Source organism: Poecilia formosa, unplaced genomic scaffold (assembly GCF_000485575.1).
Source record: "Poecilia formosa unplaced genomic scaffold, Poecilia_formosa-5.1.2 Scaffold391, whole genome shotgun sequence".
In the NCBI taxonomy this organism is placed as follows: domain Eukaryota; kingdom Metazoa; phylum Chordata; class Actinopteri; order Cyprinodontiformes; family Poeciliidae; genus Poecilia; species Poecilia formosa.
In genome coordinates, this window is record NW_006800330.1 from 224,580 (window position 1) to 240,552 (window position 15,973).

Genomic DNA, 15,973 nt, shown 5'->3' on the forward strand with positions numbered 1-15,973 from the left:
TAATTACAATTTTATTTAATTATTTAATTAGTCAATATACATATTGACTAATTCAGAGATTTATCCTTACTTGCTTCTGAGAAGGTGCAGCTCTCTCCAGCTGCACATGTGACCTCCCCTTTCCCAACCAAACAGCTCCCGCCTACCGACACTGAACACTTCTGGCACGTCAGGCATTGTGCTGTTTAGAGGAAAGAAATACAAGATACATATGTTAGCTGTGTGCGTCTTATTGTTTACATTGTGTTTTCAATTACAGACTGTTTTCAGTGACTTCCAGGAAAAAGCTACATCAGCCTAAGAGTGCCAGAAAACAATAATCATTATTAATAATAACAGTTATTGTTCACAGGGACCAGAAATACTTTAACTTCTATACTTTTTTTTTTACCTTTTAATAGTTATGTACTGCAAATATGCAATAAATCACAATATTATTATTTAGAAATTAACTGAAAAGACTGAGAATTAGATTGTGTTAAGTAAAAATGAATTTTGTTTTGATAGTAAATGGATGCCGATTGTCTCTTAAAATAGTAGAATAACTACAAAAAATATCCACCAAACTGCTTTTTTTCCCCATAATATAATAAAAAATAAATTACCTGTTGCAATCAGGACGCTGAATGCGATCAGAGCTGTCCAGAAGTTCTTCATGTTTGCAAATCAACAGGAAGGAGTAAATGACTTAAACACGTCTAGATTCTCAGATGCGTTGAAGCAAAAGTGAGGAGAAGAAGCGGTGGGAAGGAGTGATGAAGACGAACTGGGTCTGTGGGCTTTTATGTCAACGAGAGGAGGAAGTCCTGCACAACTTTCCTCTCAACCCAGATTACCATCTTCAGCGAAAGTGAAACTCCCATTCAAGTCAAATTTTATTTTCTTTATCAAGTGCAATTAAAAAAAATTAGTTGCAGAGTTGAGTTCTGCTTCAATTTCATCAAAAGATGTTTCTCACATGTTACATAAACACCTCTAATACTCAGTAGAAGTCATGATGGACAATTTTTTAAACTATTGTTATTGAGCCAAATTCACAGGATCGCAACTATTTTAATGCTTGTTTGGAAAAATATTAAGCAATGAGAAAATATTTTACCCTCACAGGAAGTTTTGCTGATGTGAGGAATGTGTTACACTGCAAAAAGACAAAATATTACCAAGTATTTTTGATCTTGTTTCTATTGCAAATATCTTAGTACACTTGAAATAAGATAAACTAACTTAAAAGTAACTTTTAGTTAAAAAAAATAGAGGCTTATTTTAAGTAAATAATTCATTTTTATTCATGAAAATGACAAGTTGGTTTGTCTTATTTCAAGGGTATTAAGATATTTGCACTAGAAACTAGACTAAAAATTCTTGGTAGGGTTTTGTGTTTTTGCAGTGAAGTTGAAACTCGATTGAAGATTTACTTTGAGTTGTGATTAGTAAAAACAGCAAGAAGTTTCTGATTTCAGGTTTCTGCAATCAAAATGGGTCACAGTACATTAAAATATCTTTATAACCTCAGACAGAGTCTGGTTTCATTTATTTCCCTGAAAGCTAGTAATTCTAGGTTGGTTTGATCGTAATCATGAACTTTAGCTTATCATTCGTCGCCACACCTTTAGTTTAGGTTGATTAGAAAAATGGCTCCATAGGTCAAAGCGTGATTGGGACTGATAATTTATCGCACGTTACTGTTTGCTGTGTGATAAACTGCAGGCTTCCTGCCATCTATCATATGAAAATCAAATCTGATAAAACGGGCGTGAGTTTGTGCCTCGCCCTGTTTTGCTTCGATTTAAAGATATGTTTTCTACATGATAAAGGTATTTTCACTGGTTTTGATGGTGTAGCTAAAGAAATCAATCAATCAATCTAAGAAGAATGACTTGTTACACTGCAAAAAAAAAAAAATTCTACCAAATATTTTTTGGTCTAGTTTCTAGTTCATATATTTTAGTACACTTGAATTAAGACAACACTAACTTGAACATAGAATTTCTGCAAGATATAGCAGCTTGTTTTAAAAAAATTGATTTCTTAATATTAATGAAAAGTACAAGTTCTACTGGCCCTGTTACCCAGCAATGCCAGCCAAGCCCAGCCCGTCACCTAGCAACCCAAATTTATAACTAAATTTATCTGCCAAAGGAGCTGGTACGTTTTCATCAATATTAAGGAATTATTGACTTAAAACAAGCTTCTATGTCTTGCAGAAAAGGTACTTGTAAGTTAGTTTTGTCTTATTCAAGTGTAATAAGATATTTAGATTAGAAACTACACTAAAAACACTTGGAAGATTTGGTGTTTTTCCCACGCAAAAAATAATTATGGAGAATAGCCAACCTTCAGTTCCTAGATTGCTGTGTTCCAGCTAAACATTTCCTCTGTTCTCGTGTCAAATGTATACAATTTCCACTCATCTGTTTATTCCAGATGTCCTGGTCTTTGTTAGCAGTCTCGTTTCCTTCATTCCACTTTTCACTGATAGCAAAGAAACTCATCATTCCAGGTTGGTTTGATTGTCATCAGGAACTTTATCTTCTTCCCCAACAAAGAAACTCGCTTTCTAACGTCACCACACCTTGTGTTTACCTTGATCAGAAAAATGGGCCCATAGGTCAAAATGTGACTGTGACTGATGATTTATCTTACAGGATACTGTGATGAACTACTGGAGATCGAACAGGATAAAAAGGGTATGAGTTTGTGCCTCGCCTTGTTTTGATGTAATGATACATTTCCATAGAATAAAGATCTTTCTACTGGTTTTGATGATGAAGAATGTTGGTGAATTCACCACGTAAGTGTTGCTATATGCCGTAATGTGTCATTTGAGACAGATTCTAGGTGAAAAATGCTTTAATGACAAAGATGATGAATAAACTTACAAAAAAACAACAGGGAACACAGGGAACCAGAGCCAACCAAAAACAGGAACCCGGAACAAAAAGCCAGCAGGGTAAACTAGGGAAACCAATTAAACTTGTTTGTATGTTAGAATGGCCTACTCAACGTCCATTCAACAGAGGTCCACCCAATTAAAAATGAAAATGTGTCATCTGTGTTTTATCAAATAAGTTGAAAAAAAAACAATAACTGTGACATATTCTGTCCTGTTTTTAAGTTTCTGCTACTTTTAGTTTAACGACCCAGCCAATGAATTACATTATTCATTTCAGTAACTTGATTTACTAAGTGAAATGCATTATATAGATTAAAAACACACAAACTGATGTTTTCATGCTTTTAATTATGATAATTATGTTTTTCACCTTCAAGTTAATGAGAACACAACGTCTAAGGTGACAATATTAAGTCAGAACAATAAAACAACAATTTATTGTAATAAAAAGTATCTTTATTACCTGCCTAAAGGTTATTTTCAAAATTTACTTGTAATCTGACTAAAAAACTTCATTAAACTGCATAATTTGATATTTTATTTATGCCTTTTGAAGCTGAATTATTAAGCTAAACCAATGTGAAAAATGACAGTTTTCTTAAATCAGAGTTTTCATTAGCAACTTTAGTTTAATAATACAAGTCATTCCATACATGAGTGACTTTTACAGATTTTAAAAAGGTTTACTTTGGTTAAACCGTTCTTAAAACATGGAGTGATTTATTTTTTTCACATATTGTTAAAACATGCGACAGAGAATCAGCAGCTGAACGTTCACCCAGGTTTCCAATGTAGCAACATTAGCAACTGTTAGCTGCAACAATCATTGAACTGGTCAATGATTGTTATTATTAACACAAAGCATCCATGTTTGGTGAGATATGATACTTTATTAACCATAATAAGAAAGCCTCTTACTAAAGCCAGAACAACAACATGGATTTGTGCATTTCTGTTTTTCCATCTGCTCCAACTGGAGAATAACATTGATAAGTTAAAACTTCATTTAATGCATAAAATTGAAAGTAATAATAGAAAAAAGAGAAGAAGAAAAATCAGAGGATTAGCATGTGAGATCTGTAAATTTCATGGTGAACTATATGAATCCCCACAGGGAGGACAAGATGGCGGCACAGAGGCCGGCAGTCAGAGACAGCTGAACAGCAGAGGCTCCGTTGCAGAGGTCTGTGGTGCAGCAGGCGTATTTGCTGGTGTACTCGACACCGATGATGGTGCCAGTGACTGTGGTCCCACAGGAGGTGGCGGCCACGCAGCCCCTGCTGTGCAGAGTGGGCGACCCCTTCGCTGTGAAGCAGTATCAATTGGCTACGGTACCCGACCTCGGAGATTGATCACTCCGGGGGGCCGCTACCTGGTGAGGGCGTAAGAAGAGAAAAAAAGAATGGTGAGAACCACGGCCGAAACGCCCGCTTGAACCGGTAGTCACCACTGACGATTGGGTCCCGAAATTTTTTATTCCTTTAGATACGACTTGGGAACGAAAAAATAATTATTCGTTTCTAGCAACGCTACCAAACTAGAAGAAATTAAAGAGGACAGATCTAAAAACGAATCTCTAAATCCCATTAATTAAACATCAGCGCGGGACGGACACAAAAAAACAAAAGGAGCATTCCCACCAAATTTACTGAATTTTTCAACTTTAATAACAACCAATATCTTAAAACAAGATTTTTTTCCCACATTTACTTCAAAAGTAATTTTTTCAACCTTTGAACATATAAAAAAAACATTCGAAAATGCCAGATAAACAAAAAACCTTAGTTGAATGGATTGAAATTTCTTTTAGAGTTTTTTTATTAGAACAACAGAGAAACAAAACCAACTGGAAACAGATTGAGTCAGAGATGAAGGGAATGGTAACAGATTTGGGGAAAATACCCCGAAAAAAACTACAACTCATTCTGAATGGAGCTACTAAAAAAGCCCAAAAGGAAATAAAAGGGATTAAACAAGCCACCTTGGCTGCAGCTTGGAAGAAAATAACTGAGATCCGAGAAAAACAATCCTTAATTAATAACAGGATGAGGAACCTACAACTGGAACACAAAACAGGCAAAAAAGAAAAAGGGAAACGAAACAAACACACTCCCTTTAAAGCCTATCAAAGTACTCTGGATGAAGGGGAAACAACCATCATTACTCAGAAGGGCCCTAGACATAACTCCTTCTTATCAGACCTTGACAATGAAATAGAAATGGAACAAAATCCGACCCTACACAACTCAAGGAAAGAACCTACACCTCTTCAACCAATCACTCTCGTGGAGGTGTTAAAGACCTCACTGAAACCACTCGTGATAACTTCTAAACCTCTGAAAACAATACATTATGATCAAGAAAAGGGGAAACAAAATTGGCACATCACTCCCCACCGACCCATAATTATTATGGGGGACTCAAACCTCAGCAGATTGCCCCTCCCAACCAACCCTGATATTCAGATAGACTGCTTTCCGGGGGCAAACTTTTGGCATGCATATGAGATCCTGAGGAGGACAAAGACCTGTGATGAAACGAAAAAAGTCATTCTCTCTTTCGGAATAAACAACAGGGGACAAATTGACCCAAAAAAAATACACACTCTCGTCAATACCATGTTAAACACGGCGCGGGATACTTTCCCATTTGCAAACATCTACACTCCCCTTCTGAATTATTCCGAAAAACTAAATTTTATACAAAAACAGAACCTGAAAAAAATCAACACTGTCATCACAGAGGTCGCCCAAAAATTAAATCATCAAATTATTTCACCCATTTCACAAATCAATTTTCACACAACAGAAGATAAAATCCACTGGACCCCCCCAACAGCTAAGTTCCTTCTGGAGCACTGGTCTCGGGCTTTAAACTGGTGAGCCCGTACGTTTCCTGCCAGTTGCAGGGGACGTACGGGCAAGCCAGTCTCGAGAACCCCACCAAAACACTTGATCTGCAGGAGGGGATTTTGAACCTTTCAACTTCTTTCAGACCTATGGAGAATCACATCCAGTTACTCTCAAAGGGTCTGACATTCATTCCTACAGCAACCCGAACCCCTAATATCAGAGAAACACTTAAACTTCAAATTCAAAAATACCACCGCCGTATCAAATTAGCAGATTTTTTCAAAAACGACAGTAACAATGAAAACCCCCCCCCATTTTTACCCCCGTCTCAGTGGGAACCACCAATCCACAAAACCCACCCCCTCATTTTAGAATTAATCGAACAGGACAAAATTGGAACGAAAAAAATCCCGGTGGAACCTGAAAAAAATAACCTTTCCCAAAAAGAATTAGAAGCCCTGGAGGATTTAAGAAGAAACAATTCAATTATAATAAAACCGGCCGATAAAGGCTCGGTGACGGTGATCATGGACAAGTCTGACTATTTGTGGGAAGCAAATAGACAACTGGGAGATGGTGAATATTACAAACCTCTTAAAAGGCCCATCTACCCTGAAATTAAGATCCTAATACGGGATCTCCTTAAGAGACTGAAGGAACAGAAAAAACTGAACCAAAAACAACTCCTTTACCTGTTGGGAACGGATCCCCCCAGACCAAGGTACTTTTACCTCTTGCCAAAGATACATAAGGATCCCTCGGATTGGTCTAAACCCCACCGGATTCCGAAGGGGAGACCAATTATTTCGGACTGTAACAGTGAATCATATGGCTCAGCACAATTTCTGGACTTCTATTTGAATCCCATTTCACAAAAACACCCGAGTTATTTGAAAAACACCCTGGATTTTTTGGAGAAGGTTTCCACATATACAGTTTCGGAGAGCACCCTACTATTTACAATGGATGTGGAAAACCTATATACAAACATTGAGACCGAAAAAGGTCTGGAGGCCGTGGAGGATTGCCTGAAAAAGCATCCAGATCCAGAAAGGCCGGATCAAATTTTACTTGAACTCCTAAGAATTAACTTGGAGAGAAACGACTTTACCTTCAATGATCACTGGTTCCTACAAATAAAGGGTACAGCCATGGGGAAGCGCTTTTCGCCAGCGTATGCCAACATATACATGGCAAAATGGGAGGAGGAAGTCTTCAAAAAATGTCCAAAAATCCCCAAGGCCTATTACAGGTATCTAGACGATATCTGGGGCCTTTGGGAACATGGCCAGGATGAATTTGAACGATTCACTGAAATCCTGGGAAACCATCACACCTCAATCAAACTGAAAACCACTACAAATCAGGAACAAATCAATTTCCTGGACGTGGTTACATTCAAAGGAAAAAAATTTAAGGAAACGGGAAAATTGGACACAAAGATCTTTTTCAAAGCCACGGACTCACACCAATTGTTACACCGTAATAGTTTCCACCCCAAGCACACCTTCAAAGGCCTTCTGAAATCCCAACTCATCCGATTTAAAAGAATCTGTTCCAATGATGAGGATAGGGAGGAGGCCACTAAAATTCTTTTCCAGGCCCTAAGAAAAAGAGGTTACTCCAGGACCCTTCTTCACAAAGTGAAAATAGAAACATTCGGAAAAGAAAACAAGGTCCAAAAGGAAAATCTGGGAAAGAAACCCCACCTGATTGCCCTGACAGGCCCCTTTTCCAGCTTCACAACCAAGAACCATAGAGTTCTGAAAGAGAACTTCAGGGAGTTACAAAAGAACCTCCCTGCGAGTCAAAACTGGAGAGTGGTCTTGGCACCACAAAAAAATCCAAATTTGAAGGACCTTTTGGTCCACTCCAAATTCACAAAAAAAGACACCTTTTACAAAGGAACACCAAAATTCCCTTATATAAGAGGTCACAACGATAACAGACGTTGGACACTCCCAGTGAGAATTTCCCCCTTTCAAAAAAATGTGATTTATTTGATCTGGTGCAACAAATGCAAAAAACAATACGTGGGGGAGACAATGAACTCCTTCCAAGTACAGTTTTCAAATCATAAATCAAATGTAAGATGTGAGAGGAAAATGGAGACAATCATAGTTCAACATTTCAGAAAACATGGAGCTGAGGCCATGAGGGGAAGACCTCTAATCCATAACCCAAATTGGTCCAAAAGGGACAGATGGGTTCAGGAGAGAATTTGGATCAATAGGTTGGGAACCAAGGCACCAAAAGGCCTTAATGAAAAATAAATCTCAAATTAAATTCGCCCTTCAGTTCTAAAACTGGTTCCTCTCCAATCTTTTTCCTCTTTTTATTCTCCAAATGCTTAATCTAATATTATTCTAATATCACATCTTTACAAGATTACCCTTAAACTATAAATCAATTTTTATTAATAATAAACAGTAATGTCTTCCTACTTAGAATTTTCTCTGTTAATAGTTTCATATATTTAATATCACAAACACCAAAAACAATATTTTAAATAAAGAATCAGTTGCATTTACTTTCTTAACTTACCTTTTCGACCTTTTCCTCTTTTCCTGGTTCCTTACTTCCTCTCATCTAAACTTAACCACTCTTTTTATCTTAACCTTTTGACCCCTCCCTCTTTCTGCTGACCCCTTAATTTCTTCCCCTAAAACCTAACCTTCCTCTATCCTTAACCTAACCTTTAGATATTTCCCTCTTTTTCCTAAAAAAACCCTTACTTCCTTTACTCTAAACCTAACCATTCTTTTTATCCTAACTTTAACCTTTTGACCCCTCCCTCCTGCTGACTCCTAAAACCCCTCCTGTAAAGCCTAACTTTCCTGTATCCTCAACCTAACCTCTCAACCCCTTTCTCTTTTCCTAGACTCTTACTTCCTTTTATCTAAACTTAACCACTCTTCTTATCCTAACCTTAACCTTTTGACCTCTCCTTCTTCTCTGCTGACCCCTTAGATCCTTCCTCTTAAACCTAACCTTCCTCTATCCTTAACCTAACCTCTCAATATTTTTTCTAAGCCCTTACCGCCTTTTATCTAAACCTAACCACTCTTTTCTATCTGAATCTTAATCTCTTGACCTCTCTCTCCTTCTACTATACTCCTCAAATCCTTTCTCTAAAATCTAACCTAGACGGAACTCTATTTTAAACCTAATTCTTTAATCTACTCTCTCCTCATCCTAACTCATAATGAACACCAACATAACAAATCCTCACTAGCTTAATCTGAGTTCACTCGGAGAGAGCAACCTGCACCCACGGGAATACACTGGTTGTATTCCATGCAGCACACACAGCACATACAAAACAATCAGGTGTTGTCATAGACACACCAATAACATTTACACCGATAAAAGATAGTCCCTGTCGCTGGGGATGGGTTGACATCGAGTGAGAGTGCCGACCCTTTGAGGTACATAAGGGGCAATGATCCAGTTCTGGGGAGCCCACCACCTCAGAGAGTGAATTTACAATCCTAAGAGTTCCAGAAAACAATAATCAGAATGTTAAAAAAACAGGTGTTGGGTGTCTCTGTTGCCAAGGCAACCAATNCTGGGAGCTTGAGGGTTCTGCGCAGTATCTTGGCTGTGCCTAGAACTGCACATTTCTGGACTGAGATGTCTGATGTTGTTCCTGGGATCTGTTTGAGCCACTGCTAGTTTTGCTAGCACATAGCCCGCAACCTGCGCTGCTCATTATATGTGTAAATTTATTTTTATTTTATACACACAATGGTTGATGAAGATGGAGAAACTGATTTGATATCAAGAAAAATTAGAAATCCATTTTCAAGATGGACTTTTTCTAAAAGACTGGAGCCGGTCTCAGTTGTGAGCGGTATCACTTATAGACGCATTGAAGACTAATGGCTAGGATTTGCCAAGAATACAACAAAGAACAGGCCACAGAAAAGGACATGTTGACGTAACTAAACCGAAGAGATAAACTCTATGACGGTCACTGAAGTTCCCACATAAAGAGAGGAGGATGGATTTTGTCTATGAAGACATAGGCAGTTAGGTGAGTATTATATGCTTTATTTAATTTTATTTATTTTATTTTGCCACAGTTGCAACTCTACTGTAGAAGTCTGAAGTTATCCTAACTGAATTTCTTGCTTTAATGACAATATAATTCACTTTCAATACACAAAAAAACAGCTCATAATTAATTATTAGGCTATCTGATTAATAAAAAGAGCAGCGTAAAGTATGTAGCGCCTTTATATTTCAATAAAGTTTTACTTTTTTAGATTTTGCTAAAGCTTTTGACACTGTAGATCACCTCATACAACTTAAATGTCTAACAACAAAGTATCTTAAAGATACAACTTTATCTACAAAGGGGTACCACACGGTTTTGTACAAGGTCTCTTTTTATTTATCGTGTACATAAATGATATTGGAAAGGATATTTCAAATAAATCACAGTATTGTTGTTCAGAAATTAACTGAAAAAACTGAGTGAGAGTCTGATAATTGTTTTAAGTAAAAATAAATTGATTTGCAGTAAAACCAGTCTTTATTTTGATAGTAGTAACCTTACCTCTTATTACTGTCTGCCAATTGCTCATTGTCACTTGAAACAGTAGAATAACTGTAAAAAACATCCACTAAAATGCATTTTTTCTGTAATATAATAATAATAAAAAAGACCCTGTTGCAAACAGGACGCCGAATGTGATCAGAGCTGTCCAGAAGTTCTTCATGTTTGCAAATCAACAGAAAGGAGTAAATAACTTAAACACGTCTAGATTCTCAGATGCGTCGAAGCAAAAGTGAGGAGAAGAAGCGGTGGGAAGGAGTGATGAAGATGAACCAGGTCTTATGTTGATGAGGGAAGAGGTCCTGCACAACTTTCCTCCCAACTCAGATTACCATTTTCAACGAAAGTGAAACTCCCATTCAAGTCAAATTTAATTTTACTCATTAGATGCATGCAAACTAAAGAGAAATCCTATTTTAAGTGAAATGTTCACAAAATGTTTATTACACAAATACTTAAAGAGCAAGTAAATGGTTCTCTACATGTACCAGAACTTTGCATAAAATATAAAGACTATTTGTTGGTCATTGTTTCTAGAAGTTTAGCCGACTCCCAACAGCTGTGGCGGCGGCACCCAGAGCTGCAGTGAGGGTGAGCTGGACAGACGTGGCTCCGTTGCAGTTGTCGCCGTCGCAGCAGACTCTTGTCATTGTGTACCCGGCTGTCAGGAGACTTCCTGTCTCCGTAACGTTGCAGGGATCCACATAAAAGCATCCTCGACTGTGGAAGCTCACCATATTGGTGATGTTAAAAACTGAAAACAAAAAAAAAGACATTTTTAACATTCGAAACAATTTATTTATTGGTATACAATCGTGTAAAAAAATGAATTCATTTTGTTTTTATGTCACCCTCAGAGATAACCCCAGTAAATACAAAAAGAAATTTTAAAATGTAATTTATTAAATCAAATCAATCCAAAACAAAGTAGACCCTATGGGAACATCCTGGTTAAATAAGACTTTGACATTTAAAGTCAACAAATCACTTAAATGGGACCACATGAAGTGCGCTAAAAGATATCAAAAAACACACATCACGTCCTAATCTAAAGAAATCGAAGAACAGAAGATAAAACGTTTTCTTCCCCTTCAACGTCTGTTCACGATATCTGAAAAGGAAAAACTTCTGGGCTTTGACTAGGCCTGGTGTTGGTATGTTTTGGGACTTTGGAGTCCTGTTGGAGAGTTGAGTTATGCTTCAAACTGAATTAAATTTTAAAAATGGGCTCACATTTTACATCTTTTGGAAATGTCATGATGGACAAAGCATCCCCAGCATGACACTTCCTCCTCCGTACTTCATCTTTTTTCTCAGGTTTTGTTCCTAGACTGCTGCCTCCCAGCCAAACATTTCCTCTATTCTTTTATCAAATGTATACACTCCCTCTCAAATGTTTAAATAACATTATTCTGGATGTCCTGGTCTTTGTTAGCAGTCTGGTTTCCTTCATTCCACTTTTCACTGATAACTAAGAAACACATCATTCCAGGTTGGTTTGATTGTCATCAAGAACTTTATCTTCTCCCCCAAACAAAGAAACTCGCTTTCAAACGTCGCCACTCCTTGTGTTTACGTTGATTAGAGAAATGGGCCAAAACGTGGTTGTGACTGATGATTCATCTTACGTTTTACCTTTTTGTCGTATCATGAACTGCTGGCTTCCCACCAGCTGACTGCTGGAGATTGAACAGGATAAAATGGGTGCCTCGCCTTGTTTTGTTTTGATTTAGCGATAGGTTTTTCAATGAATAAAGATATTCCTTCTCATTTGGATGATTTAGCCACATTAATTATATTTTATTTATTTTTATACTTTCTTAACCCATAATTGAACAATAATTCCATTTATTAATATTTATTACAAGGCGATCGTGGATCAAATTCAAAACACACATCAATATTTCACACTGTGTAAAACTAAATAAATTAAATGGTTTCACAGGTTTAGAGTTAAATTTTCAGTCCCTAACTGTCTGAAGGATTCATCAATATATTATATAGATCAGGGGTATCAAACTCATTTTCATTTTGGGACATATCAAAAATCTGAATGTTCTTAAAGGGCCAGATGTGCCAGAATGTGTTGATAAACCCATTAAACTGTTAAAATATTAATAAATAGCTGTTCCTCCAGGATTTGTGATGGTTTTAGTGTTTTTTTGCAATCAAAATTGCAGATTTTATGGTGCCAAATTAGAAATGTTTATAAGGAATTTTTAATGATATTTATGCTAATTTTTTTATTTTAAATGTGACTTTTTATTACTCGCCGTATCAATTAGGGAGTATAAAACTAAGCAAGGCTAATCATTTTGAGAAAATATACAGTAAAATCAGAAAAAAATGGAGATTTGTTGATTTTGTATACATTTAGCAGATTTGTGGAAAACTGGTGGGACTTATTGATGTAATTTGGAATCTAGAGGGCCACATAAAAAGCTACAGCGAGACAGATTTGGCCCCTGGGCCTTGAGTTTGACAACTGTCATATAGATGGACTCCATTTTTAAAGATTATGAAAAAGTCTGTCCTTTTGGAAGTAAAATAAAAACAAATTAGGACTCTCTGAAGACACCGGGATGGTATCAGCAACTCTAAAAGTACAATAAGAGATACAATGGAGAGATTTAGATTAAATCCTGAATGCTGGAATCTATTTTTTAGCTTTAGCTTTTTCTTCATCATTAAAAAATACGACTTTCTCCGTACACGAGGTCACTTTTCCAAGATTTTAAAACAGGTTGAAGTTCCTGTAAAACAGCTGTAAAACAGTGGCATTTTTTAAAATCTTTTAAATACCATTAATAAAAAATATGTAAAAAGATTTTATCTTAACACTATTATAAATGTTAATCTATTCTTTGAATTAATTTTGCTGAATTAAGAAGTTGTTTCTCCACACATTTATTGCCATATTAATTTCCGTTGGGCTGCTCTTGGCAGTTGGTGGTTACCGTAGCAACCAGTAACTGACAGCTCCCCCCCCTTTTTCTGTTGGGCAGAAACTGTTGGACTTTTGTTAATAACCACCATCTTGGTTTTCTGTTTTGTTAGAATAAGTGCAGTGAACCTGAGTGGGTCTGTTGTGAAGTAGTGAACCTGACCTGAGACAAAGAGTTACACAGACACCAGAGTTTCCTCCTTCAACAGCCAGATGAATGCAGCTGAAACTCACCCAGGTCTCCAGTGTAGCACTTGGCCTTATCTGAGCCGCAGGTTTCCTTGGAGTAGAAAAGGCAATTCCCTCTGAAGCCCACTTTGCAGGAGTTACAGCTCAGAGAATCGGCTGTAAACCACAGAGGGAAGCAGATTTAGAGAGACGTAAACCTCATGCGCACTGAAAAAAAATCTAATCTTCTCATCTCTAAAGACAGAGTTTGGTGACATTTTTATTCAGAGGTTTCAGTTGAAAGAGCAGCAGGTTTTTTGATGGAAATATAAAATCTTCTGTGTTACAAATGAATAATCAAGCTTGAAAGAGAAAGATTTGGTTTATTTTAAATAAAAATTAAAGAAAATATATGGACTATTTACAATTTTAGGTATACTGTTTACTTAGAATTGCATAATGAGGTGACTCATTGCGGTAAAATTAAAGTTACTTGCTATTTTTGATAAAAAAATTTTTTTTACGCCTTACATTTTTTATGTGTATGAGCTCAGAAGTTTATAACAGCAAAAAAAAAAAACCTGTGTAAAACCGAAAAGTATTATATTTTTGCTGAGCATAAACCATAAAAGTGCAGCTTGGTGAAAGAAAATTATTTTTGTTGAGGGTCACTATACATTTTTCCATCAGTAAACCTTTATTTAAAATTTAAAACCATAATGTTAATAAAATTTTAAATATTTAAAGTCTATATCACAATTCAGTGAATAATGTCTAATATTAGATTTAATCAGCATTATTAAGGTATACATTTTATTATTATTATTATTATTTTGGTCAAATGGTAAAACTGAAGTATTTGCATTATCTCATATTTCTAAGTGTTTGTATGGTGGATATAAAGTGCCAAAATTAAGACTAACCCTAAGAATAGATGAGTAGACCAATACCTGTGTTAGTATTTTAATAAAAACCAAAAAGTAATTTAAAAACCCGTTTGGACACCTTTTAGTAAACAATATTTTTCAATTATTATGATGAAAGTAAAGGTTTAATTTTAACACTGATACAATCCACACATAGGTAAGTTATATATTGAACATGTCAGTTTGTGCCATATTTCAAAATTATTATAATTGTTTAAACAGAGTTTTGTTTTTTTATTTGCCAGAATAACTAATTTATTGTGTGCTTTGCTCTCAGTTTTGGCAGACTTGGTCCTTCATAATATAATTAATGTGTATAATAAACATATTAAATGAAATTATTTATTGCAAAGTGTAAGTTATACATATTTTGTAATTTGCGGTTCCTCATTTAGTGGTTTTTGTAAAATACAAACAGTTCAGTTTAGATATAATTTTAATAATAATACTTGTTAAAAAGTGTGTCTTACCTGTAACAACCATCACCATAAGCACAGCACAGAGCAACAGATTCTTCATTGTGACAAAAAATTATTTTCTGGAACAAGAAATTAATAAAATTATTTTTTAGGGTTAAAAGAAGCAGTTTTAGATCGCTTCAAATGAGATTTAAGGGCTGCATGAAAGTGATTTTATACCAAAGGTGGGGCGACTCTGGGTAATTAACTTTTGTCAGATGTTATGAAACTGAGGTTTGCTTCACAATAAAAACCACTGCAACCCAAATAAAATGCTCCATTCACATCTGTATTATTGTGTTTGAAGCTCTGTGAACTTCAGTTTCATAAAAACAAACTTCATTATGTTTTTGAAACCATTTTATCTGAGTAAATAACCAGGCATGGCTAAAAGGGAGGAGTCATTGTCAGTGCAATAATAAGACTTTTGTTCCAGCAGCTTGGAGATAAATAAAAGCTAAACAAAGGATTAAAAGCGTCCGCTTTCACTCAGGGAAACTATTGTTCACATCAGGTTTTGTCCCATGAGTAAACATTGCGTCATTACAAAAAGAGATTAGATTTGTCTGCTAACATACATATTTTGATTAGATTTGATTTATTGTCATTGTACAGTAAATTGTACAATGAAATTAGTAGTACAGCTGTTCTTATGGGATTTGACTCCAAACTCCCATGGTTAAAGTTAATGCAGTAAATCAGTAAAATAAATTTAACTTAAATGTTCAATCTTAGAAATAACGTTTGGTTTGATTAGGATCAATCTTTGCTGCTCATTTCTTGTTTTGGCCATAGTGATGCTTAGCTGGGTTCATAGTTAAGTAAATAATTTTGAATCTTTAATAATAATTGGAAGATTTAGTCAGTTTTCTGGTTTGGGTTTGTGTTTGTCCAGTTTCAGAAAGAAAACATTTTAGTAAACCTTTGAAAAGTAAAATCATGTTCCATCGTGTGGAGGGTAGTTTCAGGGTGGTATAAAGTTTAACATCATCTTCATGGATTCAGTTTTAATTAACATGATTCAGTTTCTCGGTTTCTTTGTTGGTTGCCCTGTGACAGACTGGCGACCTGTCCAGGGTGTATCCTGCCTCTTGCCCAGAACGTTAGCTGGAGATAGGCACCAGCAGCCCTCCGGACCCTTCTAAGGGACAAGGGTGTAAAGAAGATGGAT

The 15,973-nt window shown here is 36.0% G+C and overlaps 1 protein-coding gene across 1 annotated transcript in view; it reads right to left on the reverse strand.

The window, feature by feature from the left end:
* Window positions 1–765, reverse strand: part of LOC103154547 (lymphocyte antigen 6 complex locus protein G6d-like) — a 2,073-nt gene extending 1,308 nt beyond the window's left edge. The window contains exons 1-2 of the mRNA XM_007575875.1: window positions 606–765; window positions 71–181 (exon numbers count right to left, since the gene is read on the reverse strand). Of these exons, the coding sequence (XP_007575937.1) occupies window positions 71–181; window positions 606–657 (163 nt within the window). The 5' untranslated portion in view covers window positions 658–765. The remainder of the gene's footprint in view (window positions 1–70; window positions 182–605) is intronic.
* Between the last annotated feature and the right edge of the window lie 15,208 nt (window positions 766–15,973).